The 18,179-nt window shown below is 40.5% G+C and overlaps 1 protein-coding gene across 1 annotated transcript; it reads right to left on the reverse strand.

Annotated features, from left to right (window-relative positions):
- Nucleotides 1-9,783: 9,783 nt before the first annotated feature.
- On the reverse strand, nt 9,784-15,394 carry COX7A2 (cytochrome c oxidase subunit 7A2). The gene is made up of 4 exons (XM_022590363.3): nt 15,270-15,394; nt 13,977-14,066; nt 11,360-11,444; nt 9,784-9,990 (listed from the first exon to the last, which is right to left on the reverse strand). The coding sequence occupies exons 1-4, from the start codon at nt 15,285-15,287 to the stop codon at nt 9,932-9,934; spliced, it is 252 nt and encodes an 83-aa protein (XP_022446071.1). The 5' UTR covers nt 15,288-15,394; the 3' UTR covers nt 9,784-9,931.
- Between the last annotated feature and the right edge of the window lie 2,785 nt (nt 15,395-18,179).

Consider the following 18,179-nt stretch of genomic DNA (forward strand, 5'->3'; position numbering starts at 1 on the left):
GGGGCAGGCTCTTACCTTCTTCTGGGAAAACCCCGGGACGGGTCACGTGACTCTTCAAGGGCAAGGCTGAGGCTCCAGAGTCGTGGGAAGGGCCGTCAGTGCCGCAGGCGCAGTTACAGCCTTGAATGCTTTTGTTCCGTCAACAGAAAGAAATGGTCGCTCTCTAAATATGCGTGGGGTGGGGTGTGCCTAAAAACAGTTGCTTCTTTTTGTGGCACGTGAGGGTTTTGTTGGAGAGGTGCTAACAGGAGCCCACAGCCGGGATGGTCATCTTCACCAGAAATTTTGCCAGACTCAAGGCCTCGCTGCGGAAGCGGCTCGGGGTATAACTCACTGAGAGCAGGGATTTTGTCTGTCTCGTTCATGGAGGTATGACCCAGGGCCTAGAAGCCTGCCAGGTGCATAGAAGGCATTTCAATGTTTGTTGAATGAATACATGATGGGAGAAGCGCTCCCCATTTCTCCATACAACACAGGGCTGCCCCGGGCAGAGCAGTGCCTGGCCGTGGCGTTGGCGCAGCAGCTGGACAAGAAGGAGAAGAGGGAAGAAGACGGAAAATCATGTTCCTGGCCATATGTGATGTGCTGATGACTCACAAAAATGAACTAGGACACCTTGAAGGGTGGCAGAGCCCCCAGGTGGTCTCATGGAGCTCAGAAACGTGGTTATTTGGACACGAGTGTAAATGTGACCCTGACTGGCTCCCAAGCTGGTGTGACCTTCAGTGTAAGTAACACAGCATCACCCCTCCTTGTCTGCGAGCAGCACCTCTCTGATCTACACTCCCCGTATTCTTACATTCAAGGGCCTTGGAGGGTGGGTCCCCTTCCTGAAGGAAAATGCTGCAACTGTTAAGTTATAACTTCCAGTCCTAGACCACTTCCTCTGGCAACTTCTTTTTCCCCTCTGAGTATTGAAGGTGGAAATCTAAGAATGATGTAGCTGACCCTCTGTACACATTTACCTGTACTTCTCTTAATTCTGCTCTCTTCAGGGCAGTTATTCTGCTTCTCACACAACACATAAGACGTTAGGTTACTGTTAACATCTTTCCTGACACCTCCTGCCACCCTTACCTTCCTCTCACCCAAGAATGACAATTCACTTCCCTCAGTATTTTAAATCTTGCTTAGTCTACTATAATATCCTCCTCACTAGCCATTCTGTCTCCACACTGCTCCATCTTAAATGCCTATTGCCTAAATCTTCTGAATTTCTCCAATCATACCTCCTCCTGCCCTCGGTAGAGCCCCATCAAAAAGTCAAGAAATGCTGCAGTGGATCTTTGGATGCCAAAATATGACAAATTTCAGATCCCATACATTTCAGAATTTCTCTTTCTCCTGCACTAGAATCGTGAGCAGAAGATTTATTCCACATTTCTAGAATTAACTAGTTTTTCTCTTCTACCAAGATATTTTCCATCATTTGTTACTCTTGAAAAACAGGACCATATCTTTAATATGTTTACCTCCTTGATTAAACTGCCTACCTGCACCTGATTGAACACACCAAGTGCATATAGTATTAAATCTTCAATCCAATGTTTATCATGGGTTTAATCTGTGAGAAATTCTTCAGGGCATTAGCTCCTTAAATAGAAGAAGCTATTGGTTGGCAAGGAGTGGGCCCCAAAACAAAGGGGACCAATTATGGTACCTTTCCATTGATGGATCCTGGGCCAGAGCCCTTGCTTGAAATTTATGAACAAAAGACCAGAAATTACCCTTATTTTCTTTCAGGTGTGTCCCCTCAAAATTCATATTTGAAGTCACCTCAAGGTGACTGTATTTGGAGATGTGGTCTTTATGGCAGTAATTAAGGTTAAATGAGATCATAAGAGTTGGGCTTTAATCCAATAAGATTGGTGCCACTTATAAGAAGAAGAGACACCAGAGCACTCTCTCCCCACACCAGAGTGGAAGGACCATGTGAGGACGCAGTGAGGTGACCATCTGCAAGCCAGGAACAAAGCTCTGACAAGGAAGCAAATAGGCCATCACCTTGATCTTGGACTTCCCAGAAAGAAAGAAGTTGAAAATGGCTCAAAGAAACGGATTGTAATAATTAATATTGTTATAAGGTCCATACTACCCAAAGCAATCTACAGATATAATGCAATCATTATCAAAATACGAATGGCATTATTCATAGAACCAGAACAAATAATTTTAAAATGTGTATAGAAATTCATGAGACCCTGAATAGTCAAAATATTCTTAAGAGAAAAGAACAAAGCTGGAGATATCATGCTCCCTAATTTCAGACTCTACTACAAAGCTATACTAATCCATACTGTATGGTACTGGCAGAAAAAGAGACACACAGATCAGTGGAACAGAATAGAGAGCCTAGAAATAAACCCATGCTTATATGGTCAATTAATTTATGATAAAGGAGGCAAGAATATACAATGGGGAAAAGATAGTCTCTTCAATAAACAGTGTTGGGAAAACCAGACAACTACATGCAAAAGAATTAAACTGGACCACTTTCTTACACCATATACCAAAATAAACGCAACATTGATTAAAGACTTAAATGTAAGTTCTGCTAGTAGAAAACTCCTAGAAGAAAACATTAACCGTACACGCTTTGACATCAGTCTCAGCAATAATTTTTTTGCATCTGTCTCCTCAGGCAAGGGAATCAAAGGCAAAAATAAACAAAGGGGATCTAATCAAACTTAAAAGCGTTTGAACAGCAAAGGAAACCATGAACAAAATGAAAAGGCAACCTACTAAATGGGAGAAGATATTTGCAAACATTATGTCTGATAAGGGGTTAATATTCAAAATATATTTTTAAAAACTCATACAACTCAATATCAAAAAAAAGCAATCCAATTAAAAAAAAAAAAGCAGAGGACCTAAATAGGCATTTTTCCAAAGAAGACATACAGGCAGCCAACAGGCACATGAAAAGACGCTCAACATCGCTAATCATCAGGGAAATGCAAATCAAAACCACAATATCACCCACACCTGTCAGAATGGCTATCATCAAAAAGGCAAGAAATAGCAAGTGTTGGCGAGGTTGTGTCTGGAAATGTAAATTGGTACAGTCAGTATGGAAAACAAAAATTAAAAATAAAACTGTCATACAATCTAGCAATTCCACTCCTGGGTATTTATCCAAAGAAAATGCAAACATTAATTGGAAAAGATACATGAACGTCTGTGTTCATAGCAGTATTATTTACAATAGCCAAGATATGGAAAACAAGTAAGTGCCCACCAGTGGACGAATGGATTAAGATGTGCCATATATACACAGTGGAATATTCCTCAGCCATAAAAAAGAATAAAATTTTGCCATTGCAACAATATGGGTGGATCTGGAGGGTATTATGCTTAGTGCAATAAATCAGACAAAGAAGGACAAATACTGTATGTCTTCACATACATGTGGAATCTAAAAAATAAAACAAACAAACATACAGAACAGAAACAGACTCAAAGGTACAGAGAACAAAATAGTGTTTACCAGGGCAGAGTGGGGTTGGGGGAGGGGAAAAATAGGTGAAGGGGATTAAAAGGTACAAGCAACTAGGTATAAAATAAATAACTTACAAGGATATAATGTACAGCACATGGAATACAGTCAATGTTTTATAGTAACTTTGTATGAAGTGAAATCTAAAAGTATCAAATTACTATATTGTACACCTGAAACTAATACAATGTTGTAAGTCAGCTATACTTCAATTAAAAATTAAAATAAATACAAATAAATAAATAATCATTACAATGATCATTAGGATAGAATCAAGGTGGGAAATGACCAGACTCTAAAGGTGTATTTTTGTGACCAAAACAGTCACAATGATTCATCACATTCTGGTTTCCCAAAGAAGATACGGTTTTAAGAAAAAGCACCATGGGAAAAGTATCCAATAGTAATGGCCATGAATAAAACATTTAGCACATTAATTGGGGTAAAATGGCCTGGAAAGAGATTAACAAGGCCAAACAAAGACATTCGCCTTTAATCGTCAGAATAACACCAGAGAATCCTTTTAGCAACTCCCCAAAGGGAAGATGACAGCCTCCTACAAGAGGTCAATGAAGATCTGACCTAGTCTCAGAATTAAAGGAAACAGCCCATCTTTCATTATACTAATGGAACATTTATAATTGGAAACCAGTGATCACATAATTAAAAACCAAAAATGAAAGCCATACAAGTATATACATACACACACATTTATTATATTCTAGCACTAAGGCTGCAGAATCTAATACTGTGATCTCCTCTTCCTCTGGCAAACTTCATGTGTGCTTTGAAATACCCATTTCAGTAGACAGCTCTCTAGTCTCCAAGCAATTTAATTGTAAACATTTAATCATGACCGCCCTCTGGTGTATTATACTAAGATAAACATTTAGAAAATGTCTTATGTTTTGATTGGTTTTCCTCACTAATGAGTTCTTCAAAATATCCTTGACTTGGAGTTGCTTATATATATATATATATTAGAAACAACTGTAAAACTATAATTTCAATAGAGACAGGCAGTCAGAGCAGATACATGGTCAGCTTCATGGGAATCACAGAGGAGAGAGAGAGAGAGAGAGAATAAAAAATCGCCAATCATTAAGATGCAGATTTACCAAACATAACCAGTGAATCAGCAGTGTTCACACAGAATAAAGTCTATGAGGGAACCAACTAGTACAGTTGTCCTAAGTATTTTTTTCTTCTTTCCCCATCTAAGAAGTAACATGGTACATAGTGGATTTTAAAAATGGGATTCTGGGAGCTTCCCTGGTGGCGCAGTGGTTGAGAGTCCGCCTGCCGACGCAGGGGACACGGGTTCATGCCCCAGTCCGCAAAGATCCCACATGCCGCGGGGTGGCTGGGCCCGTGAGCCATGGCCGCTGGGCCTGCGCGTCCGGAGCCTATGCTCCGCAACGGGAGAGGCCACAACAGTGAGAGGCCCGCGTACCGCAAAAAAAAAAAAAAAAAAAAAGGGATTCTGAATGAGATAGATTTTGATTTGGGATCAGGTTCAAACATAACTGCTGTGTGTTTGATCTCCCCTTAACTGTATTTCCTCAGCTTCTAGTTCTTGCTAATAACAGTAACAACAACTGTCTGGAACAGAATGTTCACCTGCTAGTTTCTGTTTAGACTTTTGCATAAATCAATGCTATGGTTATCAGACTGTGTTGTGTAACATGAAACCAGAAAAAAAGCCATCTGGACCTTGAGTGTAGGAAGAGGGCCAGGTGTTGTGTTGGTCACGGGGGAAGAGGTAGCCACTGCTGCCGTCTTTCTCCAGCTCCCTGTGTTTCAACAACACTGGTCTTCTATCTGCAATTAAAGACGCAAAGCAACTTCCCTTTCCCCTCAATGCTTTTCTCCTGAGTTTTAGCACAGTAGACCCCTTCTTTTCTGGTCTTGTTTCAAATGACACCTCCTCTGAGGCCTTTTCTAGCTTCCACTCCGGCACTTTTCCTGAGATCACACTGTTGATTCCTTTACAGCCGTTCCCATTGTAGACCATTACCATGCTTCTGAATTTATTTACTGTCTACGTCCACTGACTAGAATGTAAGTTCCATAGAACAGCTTGCCGGTCTAGTTCACACTTGTATTCTCAGAGCTGAGAACAGTGCCTTACACAAAGTAGGCTTTCAGTAAGTAATTGTTGGATGGATGGATGGATGGATGGATGGATGGATGGATGGATGGATGGGTGGATGGGTGGATGGGTGGGTGGATGGGTGGATGGGTGGGTGGGTGGATGGGTGGATGGATGGGTGGATGGGTGGATGGGTGGATGGGTGGATGGGTGGATGGGTGGATGGGTGGATGGAGAAGGGCAAGGTCTAAGTGGCTGATGAGTAAAACTCCTCCTCTGTTCATAATCCGACCACTTTCCATTGCCTCCATCACTCCTTACCCGAGTAGCTGCACGAGGCTTCCTGATGGGTCTGCCTGCTTCTACCCTGGGTCCCCTATGCTCTATTTCAACATGACAGCCAAGCCAGTCCTCTTTAGAACATATAAGCCTCTCTTCTGTGAGAAACTCTGCAATGGCTCCCCATACCGCTCAGAGTAAAAGCCCAAGTCCTGACAATAGCCTGCAAGGCCCTCCTTGGTGCGACCGCTTCTTACCTCTCCGCCTTCTCCTCTCCCACTCGGTCAGCCATAACTGCTCCTGCCTTCGTGTTCTTGAACATGCTGGGCACATGAGGGCACCCGCTCTAAGCTGCTCCCTCTTTAATGCCCTTTCCCTATATATCTGCTTGACTAGCTCCCTCACCTCTACAGTTTTTATCTAATCTAACCACCCCATTGAAACCCATCTTCATACCTCATTTACTACTACACCCAATCAGCCCAGCCCCATGCCAGCTGTCCCCTTTGGTCTTTTTTCCCCATAGAATTGACTACCTGCTAACATACTGTACAATTTATTTTTGTTTATTGTCTTCCCTGCTACCCCTCACTATAATGTAAACTCTGTGAGGGCAGGAATGTGCGTATTTTGCTCACCAATGATCCCCAGGCACACACAAGAGTGTCTGGCACCCAGTAGGTACTCAATATTTGTTAACTTGAATTATTGATCTCGAAATATATGTAGAAGCAAAGCCCTGGGTAGTGGATCATGACATGTTGCTTACAGGACCCAGGCAGTGGGAGTCCCAAGCTGGAGGCCCGTGAAATTGGCAGCTCTGGGGAACTTGTGCATAACTATCTCAGACGGCAGGAAGGCTTCTGCAAACCCTGAACCCAACTGGCTATAGCAGCGCTGTAATTCTTATTTTTATCATTCTTGTATCCTCTGTATCTACTGGCATTTATGGTGCATTGAGCCATTCCTGTCTGCTATGAGAAACCAGTAATGGCTGCCTTTATTAAGCACCTAACTATGGTTTAGAGTAAATGGTAAAAGTGTGCTCCTATTAGATGGTATGATAGATGGGAAACTCAGGAAATATTGCTTTGTTTGGTTCCTGGTTGAGAAACCTACCTGAACTAACTTCAGCACAAAGAGAAAGTTATTGGACGATGAAATGCAGCCAAGCCTACCAGCAGGCATGGCTGTGGGCATCAGAAACAACTAGAAGTAGGAACCAAAATGCTCCTGGGTCCTGTCCTGTCTCCTCCAGTGTGGACTTCATTCTTTTAAAAAACCAACTGGCTGGAAGAGAGACTATTCGTTGTCAACTCAATACCCAATCTCCCCTTCTTATTAAACAGAACTCCAATTTTGCTTGGCAATATGCCCATTTGAGACATTTCTTGGCCTCCTTGAATGCAGGCATGATCACGTGGTGGAACATCTGGCTAAAGGGATATAAGGTTAAGTCTTTGTGTGGGGCTTCTGAGGCTCTTTAAAGAGAGCTCGCTTGTTTAGCATGTGCTCTTTTCACCAATCCTTCTTCCTGCAGGAAAACACACACACTAGCCGGAGCTGCAGCAGCCATCTCACAAGGAGAATGAAAGACACACTAAGGAGAGCAGAGCCAAAAGAAGGCACCCAGGACACGGATGAAAGCGTGAACCTCGCCTACCAGCCCTGACCAGCTTATGGTCCCTGCTCTATGCCAAGTTGATAGGGATATGAGTTGAAAGGTATAGTTCCTTCTCTCAGACAGCTAACAATAGCAGTACCTAGCATTTATTGCACACTTGGTATGTGTCGGAAACCATTTTTCGTGCTTTACTTGCATTAGAATAACCACGTGCCTAGGCATTACTCCACTTATGCAGATGAGAGCACAGGGTTAGCAAGGTTGGCTACCCGTGGCCACCTAATCCAAGGGTTGAGGCTGGGTCTTCTGACTCCATGATCTGTAATTAACTACAATGCTACACTGGTTCCCAGTCTCATCAACAATTATAACTCAAATTTGAATTCAGATTCAGAGGCATTAAACTCTTGGTAAAGATGAGTACAGGGAACGCTGGGAGCAAAGGGAAGAATGTCAACGTTTCCAGCAGAACCTGGGGGGCTTTCCCAGATTCTCAGTCAAGAATGAGTATGCACGCACCAAGCAGAAGAGCACTGTGGCTGGTGACGAGTGCCGACTTCAGATCTCATTTATAAAATGGAAGAGACAGATGTTAAATACGTAGGTATGTTGCAAGTTATACAGAGGGATCAATGTGCAACTGAATAAAGGAACTGGAGACTGTAGCGATCACTCTTCCCAGAAGTCTGACTGGACAGGGGATGGAAGTCTGTAGGGCATTCCTACCTGCATACGAGGCTACCAGCAGTGCACTGAAGCTATCCCAGCCCATGTAATTAAACACCTGGTAAGATGAAGTATACTACAAGGACCATGAACTTTAAGAATCAGATAAAAATGGACTTGGAAATCGTGCTGCCATTTATTTGTAGCTTTGGGTAAACTGCATGCCCTGAGTTTTAGTTTTTTCGATGTCACTTCATCTAGAGTAGCCAGACCACAGATCCAATCCTGAGCACAGTACTAACTGTGACAAAGTTTCACTTAAATATATCTCCCATGGCGCTTATATTAGTGGGATAATATCGTCAGAGAATTTCTTCTATTTAGTGGCAGATACTATTCTCAAAAGGATAATACGTGGTAAAGATACAAAGGAGATTGGAATGATAGCTGTTCGTTTCCTGAAGGCCACATTTGCAATACTTCTCATGGACTCTGCTCTATGAACATTTGGTTAGTCTTTGAATCAATAATAGCAATCTCTCTCTTACTAAACGCTAAGAATAGCAGATAATTTCACGAGCTCCTATCCAGCAACCCCTCTTCTGAGACCTCACCCCTTGTCCCCTCCCCATCTCCACCCCTGCTGACAGTTCAGAATTTTAGGATGAAGGGCAAAAACTTAATCATAGCATTTAAAAATATTTTAAAGTCTCTTAAGCATTTAACCTACTCCTACTTTATCCAATCTTGTCATGTTAATTGAACATTTTGGCATTAAAAAAAAGTTTTAGATATATGGCTAACCAAGACCTTTCTAACTTTCAAGACTCAAGGCTGAAACACCTTTCATTAGGTACCTCTTGAAATGGATTTGTACCATAAGCCTCAATGTTTTAAAAGGAAAAGAGTTAGTTTGGTATTTCAGACTTGACTCCATTTTTCTAACTGTATTAGTTTTCTCAATTTTATCCAGAAATTGAAGCTTTTATAAAACCCTTACTCATAGATTTCCCCTAGATCTGACGGATCTAGACTCTTAATCTTCACAGTGTTACAAATGCACACCTTGCAGAGATGACAAAGTCTGACTCCTTCCGTTCCCCCAGAAGATAACTTTTACAAATGAACTAAGTATTTTAAGGAAAGGTACACTGTATGTTTTGGATTAAACTAACATAACAGAAGCCCATTCTGAGTGTGAAAAGAACAAATACTGGATTATTTTACAGCAATTCTACTAAAGCCTACTCTAAACTGTGGAATACATCCAATATTCTTAAACATAAACACACACAGCTAAGGGAGGAAAAAAGAAACTTGAACCCCATGAGCCAAAACTAACCTGCTTCCACTAACCCTAGGTGCTAGCATATCCCAGGATACAGCACAGCAGGGAAGAGAGGGGAGGGGAAGACTCAAAGAAATATGCACTCCGAGTGTCAAGCTCAATTAAAGCTGAAGACCATCCCCTGTTGGAATTCTAAGCTGCTAAAAATAAAATTTCACTAAAATAATACCACAATGGTACTATATATAACCTAATGACAAAAGATTCCTCCTTACCTAAGGTTTATAAGGCTGCTATTGCTGGTATAATGTATCCTAAAGCGATCAAATAAAACAAAGCATGGTAAAGACTGCTTTATTGGTGGCAGCTAGTACAAGTCAATAAATATTGATCCCCAAAGAAGAACTCAAGTTAGTTATCAGACTACTGGTCCACAGAGAACTGAATGGAGTTGAACCAACCGATTGCTGGGAGGATAAACTGAAGTCAACCCTGCTTCTTGGGGAATGAAGCCACAGCCAGCTGATACATGCTATACGCTGCTCCTGAAAAATAAAGGAAATAAGAACTTAACAGGAAATTCTCAGGTTTAAATGTATAAACCCAATATTCCAGCTAAAAAGTTGTAAGATAAAGAGGCAAGGCTGGTGTTAAAACTACTTTTATGGGAATATACAGAAGTATTTTGATAGGTGCTGGCAAAATTTAAAATAAATACACACAAAACATGTTTAATCTAGTTTTAATATTACTTAACTTGTATAGAAAGTGTTGGATGCAGCACAGTAAGGTACTTGTTAACGTAATGACATGTAAAAACATTTAAAATAAGATTAAGAACATAAAACCTAAAATTGCCTGAGAAATGCTAAGAACGATTCAAAAGCCAAAAGGTCAAATAGGCAAAGCCTTCCCTGAAGTGTATTATCAATATAAAACCAAGCAAGAGGGACATATAATTTTTAAATAATCAAATTTGAAGTAAGAATTTCTAATAACTGGAAATTTATTTTTAAAACTAATTACCAAAACGTCTACGAAATAGTCACACTGGCCAAAAAGAACTTAGGACTTCACCTTAAGAAAGCCCAAACGTCACTATGTGCTTCTTGTCCATAAAATGTCCCTTCACTGCATTCAATTCAAGCCAAAAAAAGGCACCCTGGCATAAGCATAAGGGGACTTGGTGATGAGGGTTCAAACACCAGCTCTTCCAAAGCAATATTATCTGGGTAATTGACATAATTTCTCCATCTTTAAAACGAGGATACGTTACAGACTTAATACAAGGGTTACAGAAATCCACATATGTGGCACTCCTATCAATAGAATGAGCACACAGTAATCACTCTAATACTGTTTCCCTTTCTCCCGCCAGGGAGCAATCATTCAGATTCCTAGCATGCTAATTTGTGATATTCCACTGCTAATATTGAACAATGGAACTGCCCAATGCACAGAAAAAATATCAAAGCACTTTACATGCAGTAAAAGTACTGTGCTGTATAAGGTTTTATCTCTGTCATAAATATGTATGTACAGGGATTAGATGTAAAGTGTATTATTATTATACATCATAGTCAAAATATTTAAGAACCCCTGTTACAGGAGATGGGATAGAGCAGCTATCTTTGGCTCTTCCAAAGGCCTGCAGGGCCACCAGCGGCACATTCCAAAAGCCACCTCTATCACAAGATAATTATCAAACTTTATCGGTTTATTATTTTTAAAAGACATTAAAACGTTCTTATACAATATGTATCAATCACCTTTGTGAGTCATTATATGTAAAGCAGTAAGACCTCAGATTCTGGGGACAGACTGCCTGTGTTAAAATACCGGCACAGTGAGAGCAATGATGTTAGTTATCGCTACTATGATTTTGCTATAGAGCAAGCATTCCAAATGTCTTACCACCAACTGTAAGAATCATGGTGGCTCTGTACAGGAGGGCATCAGCTATCCCACCCTTTAGATGCACTGGAATTCCATTATCCTCCTAGGTTCAAAAAATAATAATTAATGTATATCATTGGTTTCCAACTAAATGAAAAAGACTAATCCATTCATATAAAATTAAGTGGCTTCTTAAAACACTGAAATTGAAATATTTTAAATATCAAAATTAAAAAGGACTACCCTTTTCCTGAATCTTTCTCTACTGCAACTACTTTTAAAATAAAAACTCCTAAAAATCAACATTCTTTCTTTTAAAGTTAATTTGAGATCTAATAAAATGTTCTTTCCAAAGAACACATAAACAGTAAAGCTGTGAAAATATATTCATTGAGTTCATCAATTGAATTATTAAAAAAGCAATAATCATCACACTTTGGTCATAGGTACGATCTTTTTTTCCCTTAAAAAAAAAGGAGAGAGAGTTTTGGTTTATAAGCCTAAATTATATCCTTAGTCTCCCAATCCAGCACCTGGCATAGAGTAGGATACTTAACACATCTGTTAAATGTAAGTATTTTATTTTTATGCAGCATACGTGATACTTTTTTTTAACCACTTAAAATTTTCTTTATGAAACATCAGAGATCACAATTAAACAAAAAAATCACTGATAACCTAACTACTTATAAAGGTAAGTGCTCTGTCCCACTAAGTCTTTCCTCATGAGAAAACCACTATTAACACATATTAATACATATCCTTAATTTTTTAAAGCTTGTATTGTCATAGCTTCTAATTTATGCACATACTTGTTTAATACACAAAATGAGATTATGCTATATAATGGCCTATCATAGATTTTTCACTCAACATTATCTTAAAAACCATCTAGCCCATTTAAACCTACTTTGTTCCTTTTAATGGCTACACAGCATTCCACTGTGCAAAAAATAAAATTACATTAGCCAATCCTTTATTAATGGGTATTTAGGTTGTTGGGTTTTTTGATATTAAACTCCCATAATGATTAATAGCCTATTTCCTATTTTTATATATTTATGCTACTATTCTGTAGGAAAGATTCGTAAAATGGGAGTCCTGAATAGGATATGTACAATAATTTGCTTCTAATACTTTCAAATACTCTAAAATTTCTGTACCAATACTACTTCCTAGCATGTATCAACGTACTGCATAGGAACGCACTTATCTCCCACACCTGGCTAACATAACCTATTTTAAATCTTCTAAAATTTTGACAATCGAACAGGGAAAAAAAGTAGCAACTTGTCATTTTAATTTGCATTTCTTACTGATTTGTAGGAGCTCTCTGTATGCTAAGGTTATTAACTTTTTGTTAATATTAAAAATTTTGTTAATTTAAAAAATTTTCCCTCAATTTGTCACTTCCCTCAATTTGTACCATAAGTACATTTAAAATTTTCGTGTCACCAAACCTTGCAATTTTTCTCCTTTACAGCTTCTAGGATTTGTAAAGACTTTCTTAGGATGACCCCTAAGATTAAACCTGATTGTGGTAATCATTCATAGATACATTAAATATCACATTGTTTGTACACCTTAAAAAAAAAATCAGGTACAACCTAAATACAAACTATTTATTTATATTCTTTCTTTCTTTCTTTCTTTGTGTCAGGTCTTAGTTGCGGCACGTGGGATCTTCGTTGTGGTGCGTGGGCCTCTCTATAGTTGTGGTGCGTGGGCTCAGTAGTTGCAGTGTGTGGTCTTAGTTCCCCCGGGGCAGGAAGGATCTTAGTTCCCCCATCCCCAGGGATCAAACCCGCGTCCCTTGCATAGGAAGGTGGATTCTCAACCACTGGACCACCAGGGAATTTCCAATGCTTGCGATTTTTACTTGTCAATCATACCTCAGTAAGCTGGAAAAAAATTCTCCTATATTTTCTTTTAATATTTTTTGAGGGAGAAGTATTTATATCTGCAGTTAATCTTTTAACACACAATACAGAACGGATATAACTTTACTTTCTTCAAAACAGCCACCCAGGGCTTCCCTGGTGGCGCAGTGGTTGAAAGTCCGCCTGCCGATGCAGGGGACACGGGTTCGTGCCCTGGTCCGGGAAGATCCCACGTGCCGCGGAGCGGCTGGGCCCGTGAGCCATGGCCGCTGAGCCTGCGTGTCCGGAGCCTGTGCTCCGCAACGGGAGAGGCCACAACAGTGAGAGGCCCACGTACCGCAAAAAAAAAAAAAACACAAAAAAACAGCCACCCAATTTTTCCATTCCCCACTGATATGAAATAGCACCTTTAACATATATCAAGTTTCTACATATATTAATGTATTTGTTCTGTTTCTGGGCTCTTTCTATGGTCTATTTGTCTATTACTGTGCAGCTACCCCAGAGTGCCAACCCAATGTGACTCCTCCAAAAGAAAGTGTCTTTGATCTTTACCCCTTCATTTCTTCTGCTTTCCCAAGGGCCTCTTGGTTATAGCAAATGCCCAGTTAGCTATCGACAGACAGTTTCCTATTACTCTTCTGCTAATACAACAGGAGTGTTAACAATCAGACGTCTCCAGATTTACCTCCTATCGCCAACTTTTGGTAATCTAATCATAACAAGTAACAATCTCCTATAAAATACTTCAGTACCTGAAAGAGCTTTTGTTTCTCTGGAACTTTATTTTCAAACTGCCTGCGTGAAGCAGTACTTATGGTCCTCTGGGCAATCTGACGAAGAGCCTGAAATTAAAAAAAATCCACATATACTAAACAGACTTAGGGCTTAAAGAAACCTTCAAAACCAACCATTTCCAATCTTCAGTATTACAGAAAAGTGAAACTGAGAGTTAAAACATATCCGATTTGTCAATAACAAAGTCACAGACAAGCACTGAGGTTTTCCTATTTGTCGCCCCGCCACTGCTCTTTATATTACATTCTGAAGTCTCCAAACACCACATTTAAGAAGCAATTCATCATGTAGATTTTGAGGGGAAAAAAATCATGATCTTTACCTGAATTGAACCAGTAGCATTATATGAGGAAAACATACTGCTATATAGATATTACAGAAATAAAGAATGGTTACAAAATACACGAGGTTCGAAGTTTTTTATTTAAATACTCTACCATATTATTAAAAATCTATTACTTGATATCAAAATAAACTGGCATGATTCCTACTTAATTAAAATGCTTCCCTCATTACATTTTCCCCAAAGAATTAATAGGGCATAAATCTTTTACAAGAGACTTGCATTACATATCCAGTTGAAATAAATTACAAATATGCACTCCACTTTCTAAAATAAATAATATATTGAGAAGATAAGTAAAGCTTTATTGGATAATTACCGAAGAAAACGATCACTGTTACATTTTCCTTCTCTTTTTCAAAATTTGGGGAAAATATTTCTCATGCTCAAAGTCGGTGGAGCGGTGAAGGACACTGCAGAACCGCCTGATGGAAGCAACACGACCCTTCGGCCATGAATGCTCCTAAAGTGCCAGCCAAAACAGAAAGGTTTGCTTTTTAAACTGCCTTCTGCTGCTCACAAACCTCAGAGTCACTGAAACTCAAACCCCTCGGTATCCGAGGAACGTCCTTCTGCTGACGCTTCCGGGTATCAGAAACTTCCCACCCGCACCCACAAGATTAGGGGTGGCGACTAAGAACCCAAGGCTTGTCTAACGCACAATCCTCTGGTCACCTCCCCAGCTTCTCCACTCCTTACAACTACCCAGCACAGCTTGGGGCAAGAGTGATCCATGGAAGGGAAGGAAGGTCAAGCGAAAAGGACACGGACCAAGGAAGGTGACCTCCGAAGCCGCCCTCTCCCTCTCTCCTTCCCTCCCACGAGAGGCTTTCCTGTCGCGAACCTCTAGCCTCCGCTCCCAACCCTCTCGCCCCACATCCCGAATGCCAGCCGACAAGCTACTCACCAGCAGACTCCGCAGCATCTTGGCTCCGTTACGGCCCACCAACCGCGACAACTGAACACCAGGAACGAAGATCCACACGCCGGAATCGGAACTACTTTCTGGCCTTGCGCAGCGCCTGGAGCCTAAATACTTCCGGGCGAAGGAGGGACTTGCTCCTAACCATAGAGAGCGGAAGAAAAGAGAGAGCGGCCGGACGGCTGTGGCCGCTCTAGCCGGCGGGCTGTCTCTGCGCCTCGACCTCGCTCTTGAGCCGCCGGTTACCCCGGGAGCGGAGGCTGGGGGTAAAGGAACGACTTTTGAGACTTGAGAGGCAGGGAGGGAGGCATTACGTACTCGTTTAACTAGCTCAGATAAAATTAATGTGAGACCAGGCTATCGAAGAAAATTAGTGTGTGTATTTTGAACGAGAAGACGTAAAACTCTGAGCAACCTTTGAGCCACAGTTTAGAACGCTGGTTTGCCCGAACTCTAAACTGTGAAGCTGGATGAAATACAAAACAAAAAGTATAACTTCTCTTACACGGATACAATCAGTTTTCTCCACTGTTGTGAGGACGTTACTGTTCCGTGTGCTGAGAGTGTACTGTGTAGAGCTGCGTCGGGATACTACTTTTTATCTTGCTGCACCTTTGGGTGCTGCAGAACTCCCCATGCAAGAAGCTCTCCCACAGTGTCGCGAAAGTGTGGAAGCTGTTCACTCGTTTCTCTGAGTCTGGGAAAACGCTGAAAAGAGGGGGAAATTTTAATTGGGGGACCAGAAATGGGAGGGCAAATCTGGACTCCGGAGTCTTGCTGCCTCAGGCTAGCAGGGCACTTTCCATGGTTGGAGTTGCCAGGCACAGCAATTATTGTACAGATACCAACTGTGCTTAAATAATGCCACATTACAAGTGTCTGTTACAAATGGCCACCCTCAAGCGGGTATAAATACAAAAGTATCCACCCTATACCACAGTAAATGTCTGTCCACCTTTTTACAAACTCATAATTATTCCACTGTCATTTCAAATAGAAAGCTGATGATGTACGGGTTCAGCATAGGTGAAATGTGTAGATAAAATTAGTAATATTGAAATTATTATTCCTTCTAATCTTTAGACTTAGACCCACCAAGTTACTTGTTCCCAGTTCAAGTTACTTTCCTCACCGATTTTAATACCTAATTATTTATAAATTTATATAAAGGCTTAAATGGCAAATGGTCAAGAATCAGAACTCTATTTCAATATCATTCTGGTAGTAGTGAAACGCTGGATTGGATATGAGTCACCAGGACAGAGAGTCCATTAGAAGGTACTTATAGTAATCCAAGGAAAAAAGAAAACCTGAAGTCAGTCAACAGCAAAAGAGATGTAGCTAAAGGGATGTAGATAAGGGGACGGGTTAGAGAGCCAACAATGAGGAAGTACCTTCAAAAATCAACAGAATGTAGTGATTTATTGGATTGGGAAGTTGGGGAGGAGAGCAGATTTCTGGCTTAACTCATAAGATGGTTGGTCATACCTACCATTCACTACATCGAGGAATATAAGAGAAACACCAGGCTAGGATGGGATAAGTTCCCTTGATTTGACAGAAGGGAGTGGTCGTCGTTCACTGAGTGCCATTTTTCTATACTTTGTGCTAAATGAGTTTCATCTATCACTTCCCTTATTCCTCAAATCAATATCTGTCAAGTGGGTATTAAAATCCCCATTTTACAGACAAGGAAATGGTAAAGTAAATGATTTAGGGGATTAAATAATCTGAAGATACAGTTTATGTATTTAAGAGCCAGGTCAGCCTGATTCTAAAAACCGTATTCTGAATCTTTCAGGTGCAGATTGATAGTGAAGAGACTACAGTGCAATAGTGGGATGAAAGCCTGGCTGAGGTTGAAAATAGTAATAAAATAGAAACTGCTCTTTTACAAGCTTTGTCGTGAAAAAGGAATGACAACATACCCTGGGGATTAGACCACTGATTCAATTGCAATCTGACATATAATTGTAAGTCTATTTCTTTCTGCACTGCTTGTCCTTGAAACAAAGTGGCATATAAGTCTTGACAGTGAAAGTGATGTATGGTGAGTTCAATCTTCTGGCACATCACCCTGCATAGAAAAGCTTGTGGCAAACAGACAAGCTCCCATTAATGTCACTTAAAGTACATAGTTTTTCAAAATGTACTAAGATCACCAAAAGGTACTTCAACTCTTGGCCCCAAGAGTTTGTTTGTCCTATCACTCCGGTAAAAATGAAAGAAAAGGAATTGAAAGGGTATGAGTTTTTTTTCATTTTATTTTTTTTATACAGCAGTTTCTTATCAGTATCTATTTTATACGTATTAGTGTATATGTCAATCCCAATCTCCCAATTCATCCCACCACCACCACCACCCCGCCATCTTCCCCCCTTGGTGTCCATAGGTTTGTTCGTATGAGGTGTTTTTAGAAACATCACCTTAAATGAATCTCAAAGGCATTATGCTGAGTAAAAGAAGCCAGTTTCAAAAGGTCACATATGATATGATTCCATTTATGACATTCCAGAAGACAAAACTATGGGGCTGGAGAAGAGATCAGTGGTTGCCTGGGCTTATGGGTGGAGGGAAGGGTGACTATAAAGATGTATAGTAAAAGGGAGGTTGGGAGGTTTTGGTACTGCTCTGTATTCTAAAATGGTTACACAAACCTATGCGTGTGTTAAAATTCGCAGAACTGTACACTACAAGTACAAAAAGTAAAGTTTACTGTATGACAGTCTAAAAAACATTTCTTAAAAGACAGCCCAAAAGGATGGCGACCAAAGAGGAGACAGAAAATCAATTTCAACAGATTTCTGGAAAACGGAAAGCAGATGGGATATAGCTGAGCAGGACCAAGGAAGCCACAATCTAAAGGGACTGCAAGGGGGATGGATACCAGTGAGA

Source organism: Delphinapterus leucas, chromosome 12 (genome assembly GCF_059928025.1).
Source record: "Delphinapterus leucas isolate spDelLeu-1000000601 "Yukka" chromosome 12, BTC_Dleu_Yukka2, whole genome shotgun sequence".
Taxonomy (NCBI): Eukaryota; Metazoa; Chordata; class Mammalia; order Artiodactyla; family Monodontidae; genus Delphinapterus; species Delphinapterus leucas.